General features: G+C 47.9%; 1 protein-coding gene across 6 annotated transcripts in view; it reads left to right on the top strand.

The window, feature by feature from the left end:
• LOC135908638 (uncharacterized) overlaps positions 1-26,519 on the top strand; it is a 639,285-nt gene that overhangs the window by 585,908 nt on the left and 26,858 nt on the right. For all 6 annotated transcript variants that reach the window (XM_065440488.1, XM_065440486.1, XM_070537867.1 and 3 more), the window contains one exon: positions 26,228-26,355. In XM_065440488.1, the coding sequence (XP_065296560.1) occupies positions 26,228-26,355 (128 nt within the window). The remainder of the gene's footprint in view (positions 1-26,227; positions 26,356-26,519) is intronic.

The raw sequence follows: 26,519 nt of genomic DNA on the forward strand, positions 1-26,519 counted from the left end.
GTGCTTATGTATTACTTTCGCTTGTTTGCAGCATCGGGTCGATGCTTTTTAAGAGTGGCGCATTGACACGTGTACTTGTCTTTATCGGGCGACAAGTTTTGCCGCCTAACAAATGTTATCGCACAGCGCGGTACGCGCCTGCATGTATCCGACGTTTCTGGAAAGTTATCGATGCTTCTACCCGGCTGTCTGTTGTTGCCGAACCTTGTATTATCTGATTTCATCGCGTAACGCGAATGGTGTAGAACTTTATGGAAGGCACGCGGGTCCAAACGATTAGTCTGGAACATTCGAAGACTGCTCTATAAAAGCCGACGCGCTTGACCCGCTGATCAGATTTACGACGATCACCGACTGTGTTCGCCGCTATCGTTGTGCTTTAAGTGTAGCCTGTTTTGTGGGCACAGGTTCGCCCAATAAAAGCTAGTTTTGTCCTTCACAGTACTGCTACTGTGTTCTTTGACGTCACGACCACGTGACAAAATTTTATGTAATACTGGTAGTAAGCTAATGGGCCTATACCTTTTTTAGTTAAGATCGCCCTTTTTGTGGATTAGCATAATTTTTGCATTCTTCCAGTTTTCTGGGACCCTTCCAGTCGATAGACACTTCGTATAGAGAGCCGCCAGTTTTCCTAGCATTATGTCCCCTCCATATTTGATTAAATCGACTGTTATTTCATCTTCCCCTGCCGCTTTTCCCCGTTTCCTGCCTTGCAAGACCTTTCTGACCTAATCTCTAGTTATAGGAGGAGTTTCTGTATACTCTTCATTGTTGTTTCTAATAGAGTGCTCCTGAGTCGTTTGGGTACTGTAAAGGTCCGCATAGAATCCTTCCGCTGCTTTTATTTTATTTCAAAGTACCTTACAGGCCCCAAGGGGAGCATTGAGTAATGGGGCGTCATTGAACAAATGACAAGAGAAAACATCATGACAAATGACAAGAGAAAATGACAAGAGAAAACTATTGCTTCGAGATTGTTGATGATATTACCCTGCTTATCTTTTAGTACATATATATTGGTTTGTCCTATGCCAAGTTTCTTTCTCACTGATTTCAGGCTGCGTCCATTTTTTACGGCTTCTTCTGTCTTTCTCACGTTATAGTTTCGAATATCACTTATATTCGCCTTATTGATCAGTTTTGACAGTTCCACGAATTGTATCTTATCTCTTGAGTTGGACAATTTCATCCTTTGTCGTTTCTTTATTAGGTCATTTTTTACTTGGGAAAGCTTGCCTCCCCTTGCCCCTCCCCCAGTACAGGGTAGCCAACCGAAGATAATCTCGGGTTAACCTCCCTGTCTTTCCTGTGCCTTTCTCTTTCTCTCTCTTTCTTGCCTACTGGTTGCCTTGGTGCCTTGCCTCCCACTTCCATTGCCGCCTCCGAAGCCAGCCTCGTTACGGTTTCATTCATCATCATCATCATCTCTCTGTTTTAAGGCTGCATATTTGTTTCCAAGTACCAGCCTTGATCTGTCTGCGTTTACCCTTACTGCCCCTAAGTTGACCTGTTTCTTTTTTCACCAATTTTGCTCTTTCTCTGTACAAATCGAGGTGAATCGTTGCTCTCACTAGCCTATGATCACTACACTTTACCCTATACCTATTCTACATCCTGCACTATGCTGGTATCGGCAGAAAGTATGAAATCAATTTCATTTCTTGCTTCACAATTAGGGCTTTTCCAGGTCCATTTGGTGTTGCTACGTTTCCTGAAAAAAAGTGTTCATTATTCTCAGGTTATTCTGTTCTGCGAATTCTACCAGCATCTCTCGTCTAGCGTTTCTAGAGTCAACACCGTAGTTGCAAATTTCCTGTTCACCCGCCTGCTTTTACCCCACTTTTGCATCGAAGTCCCCCATTACTACTGTGTACCGCGTTCGCACTTTTCTTATCGCTAATTCAACACCTTCACAAAACTGATCTACTTCCTCGTCGTCGTGACTGGACGTTGGAGCGTAGATTTGTACTACCTTTAATCTATACCGTTTATTGAGTTTGATTACGATTACTGCTACCCTCTCGCTGATGCTATAGAATTCGTCAATGTTGCCCGCTATGTCTTTATGGATTAGGAATCCTACCCCGTATTGCTTCTTATCCGGGAGGCCTCTATAGCAGAGGACATGGCCGTTATTCAGCAATGTGTAAGCCTCACCACTTCTTCCAATCTCACTAAGGCCGATAATATCCGAAACAATGTCTGATAGTTCTTCGAAGAGTCCTTCTAAGCTAGACTCACTCGAGAGGGTTCGGGCGTTAAACTTTGCAAGGGTCAGTTTTCATTGGCGGCCTGTACGGCGTGCGTGTAGCACCTACTTTTCCTTCGGACGCTCACCTCTTCTCCCCCTCTGTCGACGCGACAAGTTGTCGCCGGGTGCTCGCAGGTGCGTGCATGAGACGGTTAGGCCCATTTTTGGTCCGATCTTGCGCCTGCGTTCCTGATTGGACCAAACCGTACTACGGTGACCTAGAATACTGGAAGAGTGTAGCTTTTCTGGAGAATTGCCACGCTGCCACACTGCTTTGCCGCACCCGCGGGCTTTCTCCGCTGTGGAAGCTGCGCGAAAGCGGCGGACATCTGCTGTTAGCCAACATTGCGATAATTAAGCTCCTATAATATTTATTTATTTGAAAATATACTGCTAGCCTCACATTTGAGGCTGTTGGAGGAAAGGGGCAGGATACATATTTAAGAGAACACAGTTCAAGTAGGCGCGGACATACATAAGTTTGGGTCAACAAGGCAGTACATATGCCCTCTACAATCATTATGCAATTTCTATAACAGGAGCGGGGAAAATTGGTAGTAAACGCCATGTTCAAGGTTTAGCACACAGAAGAACAGAGAAAATGTAAATATTTTGGATGTGCAATGCGCAAGAGACAAGATTCAGCAGGTATTTATATCAGGGCAGAATACAAGATACTGAGATGTGAATCAGAATGCCATTGTATGCCAGTGAATTGTACGCCAGTGAATGCTAGTGACGTGCAGGTGACAACGTCATCAGGCAGCATGTTCCATTCACGGATTATACTACTACGTAACTGCAAGATAATATTGCAGCGACTTGCCACACATAGAACGCGTTCGTGTGCTGTAAATATGGGGATTTTTGTATATTCCGTGCTTGCAGGTTTGTCACCGCTATGATCTGCACTTACAAGGCTTTTTCTGGCACATATTCACCGCTCACTTCATTGTGAGCGTAGGTATTTAGTTACGTGTGGCATGATGAATGTAAACGTGCTGCAAAATAGAATAAGCACGAGATGACGCTCATAACCAGGAGAACGAAGCAGATGTAAACGGCTTGCTCATACTAAGGCTTTGCGCTTTTCATTTACTTTGTTTTATTTGATGCGTTGAATTTGCTTTACAAGACTGCCTCCCGCGCTCTGCTGTTTCGTTTTCAACATGACAGTAAATTTAGCAATTTATTCTGTATGCTCTCCGGTTCGTACATAGCCACTATACTTGCTGATCAATTTATACGTAGTTGTAATTACATACTGAAATGAGGCAACTTATGAGGACGTAAACTTTTCACGTTTTGCTGCCATTCAAGGCAATAGCAGTACTGATATTTAAAGTTAATGGACATACTTGTAGTGCATCGAGGGTGGTAATTTATAGCAAACAGACGCATAACATCGTTATGCACAATAAATGCTTGCTTGTTTACGTAACAATCCTACGTTAGGCAACAAATTACGCTTACCCCACTGGCGGGCCATTTGCATATGATATATCATGAGACGAATTACATGTTGATGATTTATGAGAAGACTCACGGATTATATAACGAGGCTGTTCTAAAAGTTAAACTTTCACAGAATAAATGCGGGAATGGCTGGGCCAGTTATAGTGATATATTCATTTCAATCTAGAAAAAAATTAATTTGTGTATATATGGAAAATTTTCTCGAAGGAGGAGGGGCCGGACAAATGCAGATGACGCAGATGTGGTATTCAATGCTTCTGGTGGGTTGACCGGATGTCTCCGCGTCATATCACCTCCAGACCTCGCTCCTTTCTCCGTTCTCATTGACCTATCATACGTAAAGTAAAGGCCCTGCACCATTTTAGTCATACTGCGTAATCTTGGTAATGTTGTCTCCGCATTAAATCATCACTTTCGGTCTCCTAACCTTCCTCGCCTGTCGTCGTCCCCACATTGCACCACCGCTTCCGACGTTACTTTCTCCTCTTCGCTCATTCCGCAGTTAAGCGCCACCGCCGCATAGCTAGGCATTGCTTAATTGCATCAATTCAGAACCAGCGATGATTTCAAGACGATGAAGGTGTTGCAAATCCAGAAAATTTGGCTTGATCGAAAGGCTGATAGAAGAAGGCAACCAGTCCGGTGCAGAACCGGACCACGCCGAAGGCGTGTCTCAAAAAAGCGATGAAAGGCTCCTTTTTTTTACATTTGCAGCTATGTGACTAGGAAGTTTGTTCTGAAAATAAAGTGTGAACACTCACGATATTATAGTAACCAAGACAGAATATGTTAGTCAGCTGATTACACACGTCTAGCTGCGGGACAAGGGAGGCTTGCTGTACCCGTTTGGCCATGGCTAGATTTATCAGAGATTTTGAGAACCTTTTCACAGGGTGTTTCAGTACTCGGGAGCTTCATCCCGAAAGCGTGATGTATGGACGTTATTAAACTAATCAGGAAAAAGCGGGAAGTTGCGGTCGGGTGCCCCATTCGCGTGCACTCACTTGCCGCTGAAATTATTGCTTTCTATTAACTACTCGTTTCCATTTTTTAACGCGACAGCGTTAAGGAGCTCGTGTCGCAGAAAAGCCGGTGTCGTCGGCGTCGGTGTCGGCGTCGGCGGCGTTGGCCGTGAGCGATAAATCCCAGCAGGCCCTTCATTATTAAAAAACAACTTGCAAGATGGGCTGGGTGGGAATCGAACCAGGGTCTCCGGAGTGTGAGACGGAGACGGAGATGCTTCAAAGCGGTACAAACGCGCTTCTAGTGAATGCGGTGTTGCCTTAGAAACGAGCTCTTCTAAGGCTCAGGCGTGCGTCGCTTGCTCAGGCGCACATTTCGTTGCCGCGCCGAACGCTGCGTTGCTCGACGCTCACCGCGTCTGATGCGGGGCGCGTAGTCGCTGCGCCGAAGCCCATTGTCTCACATCCCTTGGCGGGTCGAAGGGAACGCTGTCGCGTTCCACACTTGAAGGCAAAGCTTAAGCGTCCCCCAATTTTTTGCAAACTCTTTGAAATGGGCTCACGCTAACCGCAGTAGATCTTCAATATATCTTAAGTTAGGCTGCTGTACGTGAGACTGGGTAATTTGATTCCGTTTAAAACATTCTAATCTATCGCACTTTTTATGGTAACGCAATCCCAGAAGGTCTTCTTCTTGGGCAAGTTGGTGCTAGGATTTTCTAGGTATTCTTTGTGGCGCAAAATGCATTTCTTGAAAAGGGACAGAAGAAAGGAAGAAAGGAAGATAGAAGAAGCCAATTCACTGTCTTCCTTTCTTCTGTCCCTTTTCAAGAAATGTATTTTGCGCCACAAAGTGTACCTAGGCAATCCCAGCACCTCGGATGAATATTTTTCATTTATGTGCAGTGATCTCTTAGAGGCCAAACAGTCCATTATCAACAGATGAAAATGTCAGCGACTTAATCGTAGGCTACGCAAAAAGATATCTGAGATTGACAAACACATAGAGGGGCATTGTGTAACCCTCTCTAAACAGCAGTGGGACGAGGTTTGCAATTCGATAGACGGCCAAATGCGCAATGGTAAAACTTGTAGCTTGCTTAAGCATCTGTTTAACGAGACGAATACTAAGTCTAATCAGAGGCATGCCATTGGTAGAACCATACAGGAGGCTGCACGAGCGACCTCCGAGGATAAATTGCTGACAAATATCTCCCACTCGGCTCAGGGCGGTCTCCTGTGCATCTCGATTACCAGGGCTATGCCAATTCCTACCTGGATGCGGAGTTTGGCGTTGAGGAGATTCGTAGGGTCCTACATGGAATCAATGGTAGATCCGCACCAGGGTCGGATCGCATCTCGAACAAGGCGTTGCGAAATCTGGATGGCAAATCAGTCGCATTCCTCACAGAAGATATTAATGAAATATGGGGGAATGGAACCGTCCCATTAGCTTGGAAGACTGCTCTTGCAGTACTCATCGCCAAACCTGGCAAAACACCTAGCGTTGACAACTTGAGGCCCATCTCGCTTACACCCTGTGTGGGTAAGCTAGTGGAGCACGCGGTCCTGAATCGACTTTCCTGGTTCTTGGAGAATAACGACATTTACCCCCATAGTACGATAGGATTCAGACGAGGCCTATCCACACAGGATACCATGAAACGGATTAAGCATCAAATCATAGACGACTCTAGCGACACTCGGGCCGTTTAGGAACTTGATCTTCAGAAGGCCTTCGACAACGTTCTACATTCGCATATCCTAGCCTCAATATCTCGGCTCAGTCTGGGTGAGAGATTTTACAACTTTTGTTAGATCGTTCCTCTCGGATAGGAGGGCTACCCTCCGGGTGGCCGATCTCGAATCACAACTGCTGGAACTTGGCGAGAGGGGCACCCCACAGGGGTCAGTCATTTCCCCCTGTTTATTCAATATAGCCACGGTTGACCTAAGCGGAAAGCTCCTCGAGATTGAAAGCATCAAACACACTATATATGATGACGATGTAACTATATGGTGCACAGGAGGCTATGACGGTCAGGTTGAGGGAGTCTTACCGGAGGACATAGACAATATCGAAACCTATCTCGAATCCACTAAAGCCCCTCAATTTTCCAAAAGTAGCGCCATTCTTAGATCTTTCCGCCACCCCGCTCACCCAGGCGCTTCCTCCTCCACTCCTCCTGTCGCCCCAGCCTCCTCCGCTCCCCCATTGGCCAATCTGTGTCACGTGAAAGCGGGCCCCGCGCTTTTGTATATTTTTTTCTTTCCGGCGCAGAGCAGGCGCCGCGCTTTTGTATATCTTTTCTTTCCAGCGCGCTGCGACCCCCAATCTTGGGCCTGCGACCCCCATTTTTGGGCCTCCGCGACGAAGTACGGCAGGCGGTTTGAAGGAGCGCGGTAGTTTTATACAATGTGTTAGGGCCGAGTGCTTAATTGCGATGCCGTGCTGCTGCGCCTACGGTTGCCACAACAGACCCAGTGACGGCAAAAAGCTTTTTGTTTTACCATCCGCCGGGCGCAACGCAAAACGAAGAAAAGTGTGGATTCACAAGATCGGGCGGGCTGACTTCGAGCAAGTGGCAAAGAACGCGCGGCTTTGTGAAGTGACACGGCTCCTCCAACCACTTCTTTTGACGCCCGTGTCAAAACGGGCCCGTGTCCAGTGCATTGGGGGTGCGTTAAAGAACCCCAGCTGCAAAAAAAAATTAATCCAGAGCCCCCATTATGGCGTGCCTTATGAGATCGTGGTGTTGGGATGTAAAACCCAAGAATCAACTTTTCTTCTGTCTTGTGTGCCTTGACTGTTCCAGTTAACGCAACACTGCTTCCTTGTGAAAACTTACAACGCAAAAGAATACAGACGCACGTAGTATACAGAGATAAAATTAGCACTTCAACAAAAGTGTTGCTGGTGCCAATGAGGGAGGGGGATAATTATTTTCTGAACCTCTTTCCAGTTGTCCCATCAAGTTCCTTCTTTCTTTTCTGTCAAATTCTAACCATTTGCACTGTAATAAATAAATAACGATTTCATATGCTGGTAAGTTGTTAAAATTATCTATAACGCCTATGTGTGAAAACGTTGCTCATGGCCACCACAACCTGTGCATGAGCTACGTACATCTGTAAAAGGCGCGGAACAGAAACGGCCCTGCTGCCAGGCATTGCTGACCGCAGACAGTCGGAATCTCTCACGCGCCGGCCGAACAAAAGCATCCTGCAGGTACGTAAATTAACCTACGAAACCACGTGCACATACTTTCCCGCTGTCAAAACCTGAAACTCTGGTAATTACTCGCGTGTCTGAGCACACCGCGTGCTTGTGTCGTGTTTCAGCAACACGAACTTTCAACGTGCGAGCGCTTTACGCATTAAATACGCCTTGAATAATGGTGCTTTTCTCTATTTCTTCCGCAAATCCGACACGACATTCTTAAGGCCAGTTACCGACTGACAAAGCAAGATCTAGATTGAAAAAACTGCTCCGCAGGACTCGAACGAACTTTTCCGCGGATTTCCTCCCGTAGCGTGTTAGCCGTCGTCTGCTACGGCAGGCCCACTGCCGGCGGCGCCACCGTCGAGGCCGCGCCGAGCGGAGGAGGAGAGAAGTGAATGGCGCTACTTTGGGAGATTGAGGGGCTTTAGAATCCACCAGTCTCAGATGCTCCCCTTTGAAGACGGAACTCTTACTGTATAGTCACAAGAAACGCGGTCGAAGGCCCAAGGGGTGGACATCGTTAGGAAACCGTGATATTAGCCTATATACAAAAAACGGTTGCCGCATACCCAGAGTCGATTTATTCAAGGTCTTGGGCATGATCGTTGAGTCAGGGGGTACAAATGGCAATAGTAAACGCAAGCTAATTGCTAAAACTGAAAGTGCTGTTCGTTTAGTTTGGAAGGTATCAAATCGGCATCATGGACTCAAGGAGGACAACCTCACTCGACTAATGCATACCTTCGTTCTGTGCCACTTTACATACGTGGCAGCCATGCATTGATGCAAACGGGCACAGCGGGATAAATTGAATGCACAGCTTAGGAAGAATACTAAGCGGGTACTCGGGTTACCCGTATACACTTGTACGGAGCGCTTAATGCAGCTTGGCATTCATAATACTCTCGAAGAGATTGCAGAGACCCAGGAGCGCGCACAGCTTACTCGCCTCACTACAACGAAGGCAGGGAGATCCATCTTGCAGGAACTCGGATATCACCCCGTTAGAGTAGCGGAGGAGTTCTCGAACGTTCCTCCATCGGTTCGTAAGAACATTATGGTCGCGCCCATACCTAGGAACGTGCACCCCGATCACAATCGCTGTAGAAGGAGGGCAAGGGCAGCCAGCCTCCTCAGGGAAATATACAGTGATCAGCGACAGGTCAGCTTTGTGGATGCCGCTTCTTGTAAGGGACGTCGGGCTTTCACCATCGTCACTGTCGATGGTCGGCAGGGGATCACCAATGCTGCCTCGGTCCGGACGAGGGACTCCAAAATAGCTGAACAAATGGCTATTGCACTAGCCCTGCTGGATAGCTCTCGGGATGTCATCTATAGGGATTCAAGACCTGTAGTCAGGCCATTTGAAAAAAGCACCGTTTGCAAACAGGCCCTCAGACTTCCTGGGGGCAAGGCAATCACGCACCACTTCATTTATTGGTTTCCCTCTCATCAGGGTCAGATAAAGGGTGCTCCTCCCAACCTCAAGGAGTAGGCTCACGGCGCTACGCGAGAACTTGCCGACCGCGCTACCCTCGACCAATCGGAAGCCGACTCCCCAGAGAACAGGGAAACGCCCTCCACGTACAACGAGATTACTAAACACTACTATCTCAGCCGCAGAACCTATTTTGTTCCTCATCCGCGGCTGAATATAGCTCAAGCAATAACGCTCCGTCTACTACAAACGAATACCTATCCCAATCCGTCCCTCTTACATAAAATCTATCCGGATACATACATCAATGCTACCTGCCGCGAATGTGCAGAAATAGCCACGTTATACCACATGCTTTGGCGGTGTGCCCGGTCTCGCTCTATCATCGATGACAGCTTGGCCAGATGGGAGGCGGTTCTCCACAGCCCTCTTCTGGCTGACCAACTCTGGGCTGTCCAGCAGGCCCACGATGCGGCCGAGAGGCTCGGCCTTCCGGTTCCCACGTGGGAGCGGCCCGCTTCTTGAAGACTCGCGATATACAGGACTTCATTAAAGGTTTAGCATACCATACAATACAATGTACAGTGATCCTCGTAGAAAGACACAAAGCCGATATATGACTGACCCCAGCATTCTCCGAAACGTCCACTCTGTACCTGTTTATAATGAATATTTGTCTGTTGTTATATTTTAGTCAGGCACAGTACATAAGAGATCTTCATATTTGTTGATTATATTTATATAGAGCAGGTTTGTATTACTGAACAATTTTCCAAAGTGATTGAAATGGCACTTTTACGTTTGTACATTGCTTGCCGTATTTTTGATTCGACAGTTATTTAATTTATACAGCAAAAATGCTGGTATCTATGCCTTTAATTCAATTTTATCTGGATATCTGCAAAGTCTCTTTCTGTGGGACACCTTCTGTGTAAAACCTTGTGGAATAAAGTTTACCTGGCATTGCTTTTATGTCTAATGTCTGCATTCAATGCATGCTTCGCCTAAGCGGGGCGAAGCTCCTTGCTGCGCGCTATCTCTTAAGCGAAATAAGCTAACATGATTACGGCGGCTGTCTGTGCTCGTTATCTCGTTTCCCTTAAACTCTCTTTCGGTGCTCTTTGGATAATAAAGTACTAGTCGAGGCTAAAAAATTGTCGAATGAAAACATTTGGATATGGCTGCAAACCACTGGCAGCCGTGACTGGAAAGCTCATAGTGATGAGCGAAGCTGTAGCTGCACCTATGTACTGCAGTTGACTGCGCGAGCAATTTAGTTTTTTTTTTCGTTACTCTTAATTATTGCATGTATCACCGTTTTGTCCAATTACCCATGCGAATAACTTTGTTTTAATTCTCTCGTTGTGCGTGCGACTTCATTTTGCGCGTTTCTACGCACGTACAGCTCCCACATTGCCATTTACAAACTCTAGCACCGGAACTAGGCCGCGCTGATGCCGTTCGACACATGATTTTGCCAGTACCTTGCTGCGCCAGCACTTAGACAACGCTTAAAGATGGGTAAGTTCCATGCCGTACCACGCCATTGAAGTTGAATAGCCTCCAAGTCTCTTGCGTAGAAACTGCGCGCAAGAAAACTGCAGCGTGTAGCAGTCGCCCCTGGCTTTCCACTTGCTTCCCGAGCGCAGAAATCCCACGGGTCCTAAAGCCCCTTAAACTTCGTAAAGTAGCGGCACGCTTTGAAGAATGCCGCCTCCTCCTCGCGCGCTCTGGCCGACGCCGCGTCGCTATTGGCCTAATAGCATCACGTGGGCCCTTGCGCCGGCTTCGTTTGTTAACAGTCGCGCTTCAGCTCCATTTTCGCTTGTGAAGAGTCTATGGAGTGGCGAGGAGCGCATGATGGTGCCGTTGCTGTTCCGTGTTATTTTGGTTTGCGGACGCCTTGAACTAAGTTTTGTGGCAAATGCGGCGTCGTTTCACGGCATTTTCTGTCACCATAACCTGCTGCGCCTTCGTATGCCAAAATAGTTTCAGCGAAAACAAGAAGCTGTTCTCGATACCGTCCTGTCAGCTCTACGGGTTAAGAAGAAATATATGGATTCATTGTATTGGAGGGAGAACTTCACACCAATATTCTCCACACGACTATATAGAGGTAGTTGCGAGTCTCTCATAGTGTAGTATGTGTCCGACTTGCGTAATTTGTTGCGCGCCATAACGTAGTAGATATTGCACAGTTGACTGAGGAGGTTGCAGTTTGTCTGCACGCTTTAACACGATTACTACGCGGCGTGTAGTTTGTTTATGTAAGCAGTACGTGGTTTCATTTAGTACCCTTAATCGTATTGTGCGCCAACAGGCTTGAATTCACGGTCACGCGAAGTTGCGTGCGAAAACGTAATTTCGAAACCTTTAGAATTCAGCGCATTCCTTTTGATAAAATTTGAGGCTCGAGCGTGAAAACCTATGTTAGGTAAAGAACTCTCCGCAATTTGGTGTCTCTTCTTCTAGCCTTCTTTAGAGCGAATAGCTTTATTCGCCTCTTTCGTTCGTGTTTCTCATTGGCGGTCGCCCGGTGGATTCGCGATATAAAGGAAAAGTGTGCGTGCTCTCCCGAAATGCGCTCGTCGCTGAACGACAGCATCATATGTCTTGGAGATGTACGTGTTCATTCTTGTCAGCTTTAAAGTGTGTGCATGTTAAGATGCGCTGGTGGAGCACCCGCAAAGAAAACGTGCGGTCGCTCGCTCATCCACTGGCTGGTTTAGTCGCCGTTCGCTGGTTCATTTAGTCGTTTGCTTACTCGCTCGTTCAACTATTAGCTCGTTCGACCACTACGAGGTCTGTTAGAAAAGTATCTGACCTTTGGCCGAGGAAAAAAAAAACTGGCATATCTGGAGCGTTGGAAGCCTAGTCACACTCAAAGTAGTCTCCTTGGGACTCCACACACTTCTCCCAGAGGTGCTGCCGTTGTTGGAAGCACTCCAAGAAGGCCTCTTTCGGAATGGAGTTTAGCTCTGCTGTCGTTGCAGCCGCAATGTCCTCTCTTGTTTGAAATCGCGCTCCTTTCAATGGCCTCTTAATTTTGGGAAACAGCCAGAAGTCGCAGGGGGCCATATCAGGAGAGTAAGGAGCCTGTTGTACTACAGAGTATGGTTTTTCACCAAAAAAGTCTGAATCAAGTGCGAGGAATGTGCAAGAGCATTGTCTTGATGGATGCGCCAATTTCCTGTTGACCCCATCTCCGGTCTCTTGCGCCGCACAGTATCACGTAGGTGACGGAGGCCATCCCTTTAGTACTCTTTGGTGATTGTTTGACCCTGTAATGCGTACTCGTGGTGTACCACACCGCGGCAGTCAAAGAAAGCAGTCAGCGTCACTTTGACGTTGCTGCGCACTTGGCGGGCCTTCTTTGGTCTTGGTGACGTGAAATGCTTCTACTGTGAAGACTCGGATTTGGTTCTCGGGTCGCACCCGTACACCCAAGACTCGTCACCGGTGATTATGGCGCTCATGAAGTCGAATTAACTGTTTGTGCAATCCAGCATGTCCTGTGAGACATCAGCACGAAGTTGCTTTGGCTCCACCGTGAGCAGCTTCGGAACGAATTTCACCGCAACTCTCTTCATGGTCAAATCGTCGGTCATAATTGAATGTGCAGAAAAAGTGCTGAGGCCCACCTCTTCCGCAATTTCTCGGATAGTCACACGACGGTCCCGCAATACCACAGCGTTCACCTCAGCAATGACCTGGTCATTTCGGCATGTTTATAGCCGACCGGAGCGTGGCTCGCTCTCCACCGATGTGCGGCTGTCTTTAAACCGGTTGTACCACTCCTTAAATATGTGTGCTGCTCCTAGCATCGTCACCGAAAGCCGTCTGACTCTTCCGAATGGTTTCCACTTGGTCGTCGTCCAGTTTTTAAAACATTTGATGCAGTAGCGCTACTCCGGTTGCTCCGTCATTTTCCTTGCATTAAAAAACCGACGATAGCACTGCGCACTACCTCATTCAAGCGCTGCGTCCCAGCGACTGACGCTATCAGCAGGCGGGAAAAAATTCGCGCATGCGCACGAAGGTTCAAGGTCAGCTGATGGAAGCACGCTTGTTTCATATCCATCAGGTGTTCGCAAAAAAAAAAAGGTCAGATACTTTTCTAACATACATCGTATGTCTCCGAGACACACGTAATGACACAACAAATGGTGCCTCAATATGAACGACTGCCTCATTTCACTTACCGCAATTTGGGCCGCGTCATAGCACGGTAATTCTTTGCGAGGTCATCACATCACTAAAGCGATATCTCGCAAATGTTATTTTGGAGCGAGCGCCACCGTCCTCAATGCATGCGCCTTAGTGCCACTCGGTTCGGGATAAGTACGTCCCTTCCTGAACGGACAAGCTAACGCACGATGAGATGTTATTCGTGATGAGTCACTAACTTGAAAAAACAATGCAACTGTTTTAGCCCGAATGAAGCGCTGATCCCGCATTCCCCTTCGCGAACGAATACTACAAAAACTGATTTCATTTTCTATATACGTAGAATCCCGACTCGATGATTGATCGCGCGTATTTCTGTCGTCTTTGAGGCACGAGAAACATAATAGCACAAGCGCCCACCTCTGAGCCTGAGCGTGCTTAGAAGATTGGCACGTTGGCGGCTCTACTCTCTTTCGAACTTTCAGGGCAGCGTACGTTCGTGCCCTCTGACGTCCTTTCTATGTCATAGCTGATACGCGCCGCAAATTCACATGGTATGTACGGCGCGGATTATTTAGTCTACTGAGGGCCTGCTGGAGGTCAGAATGTTGGCATTCGATCGTACATGTGTTATTTGCAACCATTGGCAATAATACCTTGCGATACGCACTTTACAAATATTGCGTACCTAATTGTAGCGCACGCGATACATTCGGAGTCGTCATGGCACAGCGTCAGCGCTCGTTCAGATACTCTTTAAAGAACAGCTATCAAAAGAGAAAAAAAACTGCCGTCACTGAATTTGCATAACCGTTCGTTTAGAAATTCTATGCTGTAGACGAAGTTACTCGGAGCTGGAAAGCCAACGCGAACGCTGAAAGCACAACGCCTTACCACGCGTGCATTCACTCTGCGAAAGGTCGTCTGCTACGTTCGAGCGCTGTAGGCGGTGCCACGGTCGAGGATAGAGCGTGAAAGAGAGGAGAAACGAGAAGGAATGAAGACGGAGGAGGTGAGTGTCGCTACTTTACGAAGTTGAAGGTTGCGTATTTCCAATTGCTAGTCGGTACAGCGGGGCGTTGTACTTGCGGAGACGACGGACGTTTGTGCGCATGCGCGAGTAAGAGCGGGTGCGAGAGAGTAAATGTGGGAAGTTTTGATCCTTGAAAATACGACTCTGCCTAGGTACTACGGAGGAGTTTCTTGGCGTGCATTGTATGCGCTTATCCCTAGGCGTGCCGGCAGAAGTCGCGGGGCGTGGTAGGGCTGAACTTTGCATCGCAAGTTCGCGGGTCAACGCAATTATATTTATTCGATCATGTTTTTACTAATGAAAAGAACGTGTCATTATTTCGCATTATTGGCGGCGCCTCCAGGACACCAAAGCGGCAACGGGGACATCAAATCTAGAAGCCTGACTGGTCCGTGGGTTGGGGTTCGCAGAGGCCTGCGCGTGCCAGGAAAGTGTAAGATCAATTTTTTATGCGTACACCCCCTGGCACGCTTCGGCCTCTGCGACCGCTACCCACGGGCCGCCCTGCTTCCAGCTTTGAACCCCCCGCTACCGCTTGGGTGCTTCGGAGATCCTGCATCGCCTGTTTTAATATAACCTCAGGTGCTCTCGTGAGGCCTCCATTTGCCGGTTACATGTGCCTTCCTGGAGCAGTGCTTGTAAAAAATCCGATCTATCGTCGCGACGAAAAAAGCGACCCGCGACTTATACAACACCACTCAGAACATTGTCCCTTCAGGCATAGCAACCACCAAGCGGCGTCCGCGCCCACTGCCTCACCGCGCGGGCAGCCAGCGGCGGAGCGTATAAACCAACTCGACCGCACTCATCATTGCCGGCATGTCTAGGGGACAAACGAATACAACGCGCTCTAAGAAACCTCCTCCGTAGTGCCTAGGCTCAGTCATATATTCAAGGAGCAAAAGCCGCCAGATTTTCTCTCTCGCGCCCGCTCTTACTCACGCCTGCGCAGAAACATCGAGCGCCGTCAAAAGCGCCGCGCCCAGCTGTACCTACTAGCAATTGTAAAAACGCAGTACGGCATTATGTTAGAGCTATGCAGTGAAGCCATTCATCGCACCCGCAGGAGGCAAATGCCGCGCGTTGTTCCATTTGCTTTTTTTTTTTGCTCGTCGTGAGCTACGCGTGGTATTGTGCGCAAGTGCTGAGCAAGATTACACTTTTTAATGCAGGCTACGCTCGAACCAGTGGCGTAACCGGAGGGGAGTAGTGTTTGAACCCCCTGAAATTTTTAGTTTTGTATGTACGTATACACACGCACAAACATGCATATAGGGGCAGCACCCCCCTCGATTCCCCGAAATAAAATCCTGACTACGCCCGTGGCTCGAACAGCTCAAAAGTTCGCGTCCAAACCAGCAGTACTTTGCAACAAAAAGCGGTGCAATGTTTTTCAGCCTGCATGTGAAGTTTTCTCGCCGAGACCCGAAGGGAAGAAATGTTTTAAAGAATGTTTAAAGAAAACTTCACACACGTAAGGTGAAGAATAAGGTGAAGCGCGTTTTGGCTGCCGGAAGCAGGCGATTAATGATCGTCGAAGCGAAATATCGGTAAATTATGTGGTTTTACGTGCCAAAACCACTTTCTGATTATGAGGCACGCCGTACTGGAGGACTCCGGAAATTTCGACCACCTGGGGTTCTTTAACGTACACCTAAATCTAAGGACACGGGTGTTTTCGCATTTCGCCCCCATCGAAATGCGGCCGCCGTGGCCGGCGAAATATCGTTACCATAGTTATGTCAGTGACCATTAACAGAGCGTCATTTACCGCTAACTGCACTAACCGTCGTTCACAGGAGCTCTACCTTTTCGATATATGCGGTGGAGACACGTAAATTTAAACGCAATTGAAATTTTCACATGCGCACATTTTAGGCATTGCTTACTTTTACGATTCATTCATACCACAGACTAAACAGCTGCTTCGTAGCATAAAATCTCCAAGTGGAAAACGATTCAATTTGTAGCAGTTTGTAGACCAAATTTATTTAGTACAAGGGAATGCATGACCAATGGCTGCTGGCAGCAGGGCAAGAGTGCTGGTTCTTGAAACCTTGGGAGGCAGTATTTGATGGAACTGCAAACGCAACAAGCTATTAAGAGTAGCAACAGTTTCTTTTTATTGCGCTCATCACACCAAGATTGCAAACTTGCAAAGTAATTATTGACACATTGCAAACGGTAACATGGGAACACATTTTCTTGATCTCTTCATACTACTCAGGCCGCTTACTGTAACACAGCGCTTATTAAACATACAGGCGGAATTTTACATTCCTCATGTCGATAACAACATTCCTCGTAACAAGCAAGACATTGCAGGCGGTAAATGCTTAAGCTATCACAGCTGTCTTGTAAGCGGGAGCATGTCAGGTTTCCGCTTACTACGCAAGAGTGAACACTAGCATATCAATCAACGTTACATGAAAACTACAATGCCTACAAAGAATAAAATGAGAAATAGTAGAGAGAAAACCAGGCTGTAGTAGGCAAATTCGTACCTGCTAATATTTACACTGTTTTGAACATACTGTTCCAGACCCACATAGCAAGAACAATCGTACAAGCAAGTTAACGTTCTTACCGTATATGTGCAGCGCGACGCGGACATATTGACACGTGTACTTATCTTTATCGGGCGACCACGTTTCGCCGCTTAACAAATCTAATCGCACAGCGAGGGACGCGCCTGCATGTATCCGACGTTTCTGGAAAGTTATCGATGCTTCTACCCGGCTGTCTGTTGTCGCCGAACCTTGGGTTATCTCATTTCATTGCGTAACGCGAATGATGTAGAACTTTGTGGAAAGCACGCGGGTCCGAACGATTAGTCTGGAACATTCGACGACTGCTCTATAAAAGCCGACGCGCTTGACCCGCTGATCAGATTTTCGACGATCGCCGACTGTGTTCGCCGCTATCGTTGTGCTTTAAGTGTACCCTGTTTTGTGGGCACAGGTTCGCCCAATAAAAGCTAGTTTTGTCTTTCACAGTACTGCTACTGTGTTCTTTAACGTCACTACCACGTGACAATATTGTTCATTCTTCGTCCCGCGTCTGTGTCGCACTGCACATATACGCCAAAAATTGTTCAAAAAGTGAACAACCTCTCATGCCAGGCGTACGCATATCGCCGTTAAAAGTGGTGTTACTCGGGATAAATGTTGCTTTAGTGTAAACAAGGCGAACGCCCCTCGCATGGCCTGGTCCCTTTCTGAGCCCACCGGTCTCGGCTAGTACGCAGTAGCCATACCAGTCGTCGGCGCACATCTGCCCGTTCGCACGGCTAAGAAGCTTTGCCACCTTCCGTGCGGTTTATGCAGTTTGGTGCGCTGCACCCTTCATACTGGAATACGAGTATCACTATGATGTGTTTCGTATAACTTGACCAAGGTCCTTGACTTAAGCTTTGCCACCTTCCGTGCGGTTTATGCAGTTTGGTGCGCTGTATCCTTCATACTGGAATACGAGTATCACTATGATGTGTTTCGTATCACTTGACCAAGGTCCTTGACTTATCTCGTCGAATACCATACCAGCGACCTGCAGCCGATGAATGCAACGCACGCTCGACGCTCCACTGAGTGCAGCGTCGATAGCACTGACGGAAACGACGAGTCGGCGTCGCGCCCGTAAAGTTAGCTTTGCAGCGGCGCAGTTGAACATTTGACGTCATTTTTGGGCCACGTGAAAGCGCTCAGCGAATAGCGATGCGAGCGGCGCCGAAAAAGTTATGCCCAACTCTGCTCCTTGCGGGAGCATATACAAGAACACTAACGGGTCCCGCACAGCAGCGGCGCAGCGCGCCAGTTTCCCGCAAAAGGCTCACGCGGGAGCCGGCGCTTTGGACACTCTCCCAGTATTTAAGGCAACCGCGCTCGTATTCCAGACCGCCATGTGAATCTCCGCGTGGCTCCCCTTGGTCGAGTTAATGCAGCCGCTCTTTTCCACGCTAGCGCCAACACGCCCTTCAGTTACGGCCCTTTCGGGCGGGTGATACTTTAGGAAAGTGGCGGCGCACATGCTTCTTTACGTCGTCATGGCAACAATACATGTCCTCAATCAAACAATACATGCGTACTCTAGCACTGGTCTAACAAGCATTTTGTAGGCCAGCTGATTTGTATCAGAGGGCGCAAGACAAAGGCGCTTTCTCGGAAAGAAGATTAGCTTAGGTTCTCAGCATATACATTGATTTCCACTTGATGTTATGTTGTTAACATGGGTTTGCCATAGGAAAACGCATGTTGAAGTGACAACTAAATATTTACCCTGAAATACGCAACTGAGAGGTGTGCCATTAATAATGCAAGTAAAATCAGGTATCTGTTTGTTTCTACTTACTGTTACCGTTAGTTTGGGCATTTTGAGTCTTCTGCCACTCCTGACTCGAAGAAAAGGTACAATAGTGTGTATGGTGATCATCACTTCAATTAATTTAGTGGTACGAAAAACAATCGTCAGCGAATAGACGTATGTTACCATATAATCGGGAAGACAAATCGTTTATGTATCTTAAACATAAAACTGGGCCGGCAACACTGCCTTCTCGCACTCCACATGTAATAGGTGCTAAACTGGAAGCTTCGGTTTGAATATATACACGAATTGTGAGCTGCAGAGGGCAGCACAGTCACTCATGAGCGCACTCACTCACATTCACTTGCACTCATTTAAAAGGCACGAGTGCGAGTGAGTGCCAGTGAGTGTGAGTGGACGTGAGTGTGAGTGAGCGCCAGTGAGTGTGAGCGGAGGTGAATGCGAGTGCGAGTGAGTGCCAATAAGTGTGAGCGGAGATGAGTGCGAGTGCAGGTGAGTGCCACTGAGTGTGAGTGAGTGCCAGTGAGTGTGAGTGGAGGTGAGCGTGAGTGAGTGTAGGACCTGGAAAAATTATGGTGAGTGAGTGTGAGTTAGTGTTCTCCCACACAGCCGGCCTATGCCAATGGGAGCCGTCAGTGAGCCTTAGTTCAGCGAGTTGCCGCGATGCGACGCTACCCACACGGTACGACCATATCGTTTATAAATAAATATCCTAGAGGAAAATGTAGCGCTAGTGTCTACGGGGGTTCTCATGAGCGTTCCCTCAACCTACATGGGAATGATGGGAAGTACAGGCTTCGGATTGACTTCGATCTTTAGACTAGTGGCGTTTGCTTGCGGTGCAGTAAACGAAGCTATACTCAAATATTGTCGCGTAAAATCTAATTTTATTTCTGCAGTATGTTCTATAATGTGCAACACGCTACATAAACTTAGTATGACTTTGAGATGAAAGCACTGTTTACTATGGTTTATCACCAGGGCATACTGTCAGGATTGGGGGCTCAATCCCATCGCTCGTGATCCGTTGTCAAGATTGGAGTCGGGCATGAATTAGAAGGTAGCTGGCCCATGCCGTCTTCCAACTTATCCACGCTGAGGACGTTGATGAAGGGAAGGACTGCTTCTCATCGAGAACGAGGATTATGGGTTTATTTACAGTATTTATATCAGTCTAACATGACTGTTTGGAAAAGTACATCAGTCTAACATGACTGCTTCAGAGAGAGTGTCAGTCCAACATGACTGCTTAAGAAAAGTGTCTCTAGCATCCGCACAACAGCAGTATTTAAACACTCGGTCCTCCCGCGAGACAAGGTGGCGCGAACGTTCGTTTGGTGATCGCAAACTAGCCGCCTCTCCGCAGGACGGTCTACACGCACAAAAGCACACACGTTCGAAGGTCCGGAACCGATGTCAGAGGGGCCCCGTAGAACTCGGAGCTGTTCCGGGTAGCGCGTTGGGGAGTTTGGGAACAATAGTTGGCCCGCCGAACTCATTCCGTCGCAAAGTCGAGTTAGTCATGCTGTGGCTAAGTTGGCGGCGACGCTCCCGGCATGTTGCCGTCCTAGTCGTAAGTGGGTGGCAATCTTGCACTGCAGCTGGCCATTCTTAACGATACCAGGGTATACATTCTTGTGCGATTCTGTTCCCGATTTACCGCCAGAGAATAATAATTTATTTATTTTTGCATCAGCAATTACAACCGTGCGCGTACTTACATAAAAATATTCATCAAGTATTTATGGAAATAAAAATGTTGTATTCTGAGAAAGTGTTGCGTCCTTGAGCGGAATGCTACAAGTGTCGTCTGCTACGACGCCGGCTCGCTGCAAACGCGATACTTTTCTCGCAGACGACAGGCACTTGCGAACTCTCTCGCTCTTTCGAAAGGCCGCGTCGGCTGTCATAATTGCTGAAGGTCTTCAACTACATTTAAGCACCTGTGATGCAATGCTAACTAGGACGCTTGTGGCCTCCTACGAGTATGTTTTATTATACATGTATTTTATATTGGCGTACCGCTTCCGAAGCGTTATAGCGTGGCTTTGCACTCACCCATTTTGCGACACTAGACTACAGCCAAGAAGCAGCAACCTTTCCTACCGCAAGTAAGTTTGTGCTCTCAAAGTACTAAAACACGCATTTCAATGAGCACATAAACGAGCAGTGCAAATTGAAGCCCAAGATCACTTTTCCATATACGGGCGCGTGCGTCTCTATTCAACGCTAAGTAAACGTCTAGAACAGAAAGTTCGAAGCTATATCAGCAATCGGCACTCTTCGTCGGCATTGCAGATCGCTTTCAAGGTGCGGTTGCCGCACCGTCACCGCTTCGTAGCGTACGGAGATACACTCAAACAGATGCTGTTCGCCTACATTCAGGCCAAACAAAGACAACCCCATGGAATGTATGACTCAGTCGACGAAAAGCACGTGCGTTTGCCGACGACTAGATTGAAGTCGGCCGCTAAAGTTGCAAATAAACGCAGCGCGAATATGCGGCACTTAGGAGAGCGAAAAACTAAAGAAGCCGCATACAAGCGGCAGCGTATGAGATTAGTGATGAGCGAATAATCGCTCGCTTACCTCACAGAGCCTGGACCATTGCGTTGGGTTGAAATCAGCCCGGCTGATTCTTTGAAACCAGGCCTTCCACCGCGCCGTGTCTCGATTTGCAGATGCAATCCGGAAGAGTCGCTTGCCGTCACTTTCACGTGTGATGCATCCGAAGACACAGCAACACGGCATCGCGCACATGGAGCTACGCTACAAGAGCACAAAGGATGTGTGAAACATGGCGTCTGCGTACGTCGCTCGCAATGTTTGGCACCGCTTTGCCGGCGGAAGGAAAAACACGCAGCAAGAAGAGCGCGTGACGGCGTTCGGCCAACCAATGGGAGGGCCGAGCGGCGAGAGAACGCGCAGGGCAGAAGGACGGGGTCAATCTTCAAGGTTTGGCGCTGTTTTTGTATTTATTGGGGGGCTTTATGTTCGCCGGTTCACCCTCACACGCTTTCACTCATACGGAACCTCACGGCGACGCCGACGGCAAAAACGGGCCTAGTGTGTCCATATAATTGCTATCGCAGTAAAAGAATTTAGCGCGGCCTCCCCAACCTCCCTTGTGTAGCTAGCCAACCTTGGTTATGCTATATTTGGTTATAGCAGCGATATACAGCTGACGTTCGCAGGGCTTCCCTTGCAGACACTCCTGCCCCCGCGTTGGGCTCCTTGGTTAGTGGTTGCCATCAATGCTGAAAATACCATCTATGCTTGTGGACAACGCTTCCACTAAACTCTGTGATCGGCCTCGGAAACGAGAGTGCCTCTAAGATGTCTTCCAGTTTTTCGGACGCGAAATCCAGGGCTTCCCTCGTTTCCACATCATTCACTCTGAAAAAGCAGACAAAATAGGTGCGAACAATTCCACCTTTCCTTGTCTCGAAGTTCTGACTGAAGTTTTTGATCCAGGTTATAAGGCGTCGAGAATGGCAAGCAATGATCTCGTTTTGTAGCTGCGCAATCAGAAACAATATGAAAAACTACACGAAGTAGTGTCATTTGGGGACGCCAGATAACAGTAACCCCGCACCGTACTATGAACACCAGTCGCCGCGTTGTCTCGGTTGATGATCTACTGTTGGTGGAGGTGCTGGTAAACATTTATTACTTGAGCCTTTTTACAACGTTACTTGTGAGGGGGCTCAGGAGCGCGTAGGGTGTCCGGGAGTTTGTGGCCCTCGGCGACCCTCAAAGCCCAATCCATCAGCCGTATTTGGTCGGCTGGGTTGGAGCTAGACACCGCGGTCTCCCATTCCTCGACGTCGGTGAGTTGCCACTCAGAGGGAGGCTGGAGCTCAGGGCATAAGAACATTATGTGATGGAAGTTGGCTCTAGGCGCGCCGCAGAGCGTACATTCCTGTCGATATAGGCCTGGATGAACCAGGGCGAGAAAAGCTGGAAAAAGAAAAGTTTGTGCCTGAAGCTGGCGTCAGGTACTTTGTTGGAATTTTGTTAAGGATTTATCTGGGGGAGGGCATCTCAACCGCATTTCGCGGTAGTGGACGGTGATCTCGTGATATGCGACCAATCGGTCTCTAGCGTTATCCAGGTCATCGGACGGCGTGGCTCGGTTGACGGCTACTCGAGCGATAGAATGGGCCATCTAATTGCCTGGATGGCCTGCGTGCGCGGGCACCCAGATGAGCTTAATTAGTCTGAGGGGGGTCTGATGATTGAAAATTTTCAGTGCCGGTTCATGAACTCGGCCTCTCAAGTAGTTGCGTATTGCAGTTTTGGAGTCGCTAAGGATAACCTCGGCAGCGGTGGTTGAGATGGCCAGCGCTATGGCAGCCTCCTCCGCCTCTATGGACGTGCGCGCCTGTATTGTGGCATCAGTGATGTAACCAAGTTGATGTGACACTGCACTTACGGCATAGGCGGGTTTCTGTGGGTAGCTAGCGGCGTCGACACACACAGTGAGGTGGTCGTGTTGGTGTTGGTTGCAGAGGGCTTTTGCCCTCATGCACATGCACGGGGTGCATGTACGGGGTGCATGTTTTTAGGCAGGGGGAGAACAGTGATGCAGTTTTGTATGTCCGATGGTAAAGGACATGTCTGATGGGCTTCGGAACTCAGGATTAGTCCTAGTTCGTCCAGGATGTGCCGACCTGTGGTGGTAGAGGACAGCCTCTCAATTTGGGCTGTGCGATGGGCTTCCGTGAGCTCATCAAATTTGTTATGTACCCCCATGCGAAGAAGGCGCTCGTTTGGCGTGTGCCTGGGGAGGTTAAGTGCTGTCTTATACGCTTGACGTATAAGGGCATCCACTCTTTTCGTTTCCGCCCAGTTGAGATGTAGATATGGGAGCGAGTATACTACTCTGCTTATGAGAAAGGCCTGCACTAACTTTCTCAAGTCATGCTCTCTCATTCCATTGTGTTTATTGGCTATCCGCTTATCAGGCACATAGTGTGATGTGCTGTGGTCGTGAGTTTGTTCAAGGTCGCCGTATGTCTGCCGTTGTTCTGTATGACCATGCCAAGCACTCGTAGCTGTGTGACCTCTGGAATGGAGTACGTCCTCATGTGGATACGGATGCTGGGGGTTGGAGTTGGGTCTGTGCGACTCTTCGGGGGTGAAGAATAATAAGTTCCGACTTGGTGGGGGAGCACGCGAGACCTATTGCCATAGCCCGCTCCACCACTGCATCGGCCCCTGCTTGTAAGGTTGCCTCCATGTCGCCTATGCAGCCTGTAGCTGAGTGACGCCGAACATTTGGAGGGCTTCAGTGAGGATAACGTGATAAATGTTAAACGAATTAAGAGGAGGAGTGACGGCAAATAAATAAATCCAGACGAAGGACCTGATACTTCCACTCAGGTGCCATACCCGATTTCATCGAGGCCGGGCACTTCGAGCTTCGTGTTAATCCCTACGTGCAAAATCCTCTCGCAGACTTCAAGTGCCGGAGTTTGGAACCTCGTTGAGAAGGAAGTGGCTGTAAAGCTGGATGAACCAGGTGTCGGGAATGTCGATGTAGAATTTCCTGACACCCTATAACCGCCAGACGTCTGCCGGGCTGCTTGAGACGCACGTCACGCGCCTTGGTGGAGTCGGTGCGCTGACGCTGGCATGGCGGGTCACCAATTTGTAGGTGACCCGCACCATGGCTGGCCGGCCTCAACAGGCCGTGGCAACAGCGGCTACCAGAGCGTGCCGCCTCTCACAAATTTGTGACCCGTACGTGTGAGACGTACGAGACGCGGACGTATGAGAGCTGAACTGTGCGGGAAATTAATTCGTACCAATTGCCAACTTTCTGTTCTATAATTACAGTTCACAAAAGATAAAGATGTAAATTTTGATGAGAGTGGTCTATCTGACTTGTGTGGTAGCGTACGGCAGCAGTGATTGAATTGTCAATCCCTTTTATGTCGGAGCGGTCATCTGTCTTTACTATGTATTTTTTTTCTTCATACGCGCGTTAGCTATTACATACTGTCACGGGAAACACGTATGCCACCCATTTATTCTTGCTGCAACGTACCCAAAAGCAGGTAGACACGTAGTGACTACACACGTCAGCCGCATTTGCATTGCTCAGTTCTTGCGGCATAATATCGGTTCAGAAAGTACAGAAACATTCATATAATATTTGTACATAAATTTGTGCGCGGAAAGCTCCCGTTTTCGATAATCACTAAAGCCACTTGTCTCACTCGAGTTGAGCCCAATGCGCTTCTAATCAATAGTTATTGCCAATACCCAAAACTGAATATGGAAAATATAGGAAATGTTCCTGCCAGGTAATGTTAGAACTAATTACCATACCATCTTAAGGTGCAGTCTGACTTTCTGAGATTTAAATCGAACCTTCGAATCGAATTATGCATTCAAAATAATCATTCCACTGATTGCCATTTTCAAAAAGGTAAAACATTCTTCTGTGCTAATAACATTCACGTTAGATAGTGAATCCAGAAATGTACTGTTTTAGTGGTAATGTTTGCCTGCTGCATGTCTAGCTTTTGCTGTCTATACTAACCGGAGGCCAATCTTGCAGTATGTTTCCTCTGGAATTGTGCATATTCCACATTTTGTAACGTTTATTAGGTGCAATAAACTTGCTTCAATTTTCTACCGAAACGGTATTTCGGTTGTATGCCGGGTGCTTCTAGGTTATGTGGAGTGCTGCATTGCACTGGAGCTGCTTAGAGCAGTCAGTTACTCGGGGCTGCCGGATCAGCGTATCTTCTACACTACCATGGACTCTGATGACAAAGCTGTTTTCTTGCCGCAGTGCTTGTGTACATCACTTAGTTTTCACTTATATTCATTTATGTGGAATTTTGAGAGGAATAGTCCAGCTTTAATCGTGCCGCAGCCTCGAGGGATTGCCACTAAAGGCAACCGTTCGCTTCACGGGGCCGCAACACTCGGAGACACGTGGCTCGGTATACAGCATACAACGGCAAGATCCAGTACAAGGTTTGAAATACGTGACAGTGAAACATTGTATGTTTCTTTAGAAGAGTTAACTGCTGGGCTAGTTGGTGATCTTGCATACTGAAAAGATTTTGCGCCAAAAAACACAACACACACAAGAAAGACAACACCACGGGCGCTACTTCAACTGTTGAAGTAGCACCCGTGGTGTTGTCGTCTTTCTTGTGTGTGTTGTGTTTTTTGGCGCAAAATCTTTTCAGTATGCATTGTATGTTTCGCTCTTGGCAACGAAATAATTGGCTGTAGTATATGTGTACATGCCCGCAGCGCATATGTGTCTTTGGGTGTAAGTGCTCTCCGCCAACATTTAATGGTTGGGAATTCTCCTAAAATCATGCAGGGCCTCGCATGCACGGTCCACGGCTAGAAGGCACCAAGAAGCGTTACAGCCTGGGCAGTGCGATCGACCTAAGCTGCCTAGCGGATGCACCCTTGCGTGAACTCAAGTGGCTCATCAACGACAGGGAGGTGGGTGCCACCATTGCGCTCAAAATTTTCACAAAGAAAAACTGTTACACACAGGAGGCCTTTGAAGTCATTTCTACGTTCATAGAATGAGACATACGCACCCGTTCGTGACTGTTGTCCTCACTAGTGCAAATGGCTGTCATTGATAGGAACATCTTGAGCTG

The sequence above is a fragment of the Dermacentor albipictus genome, chromosome 4 (genome assembly GCF_038994185.2).
Source record: "Dermacentor albipictus isolate Rhodes 1998 colony chromosome 4, USDA_Dalb.pri_finalv2, whole genome shotgun sequence".
Lineage (NCBI taxonomy): Eukaryota > Metazoa > Arthropoda > Arachnida > Ixodida > Ixodidae > Dermacentor > Dermacentor albipictus.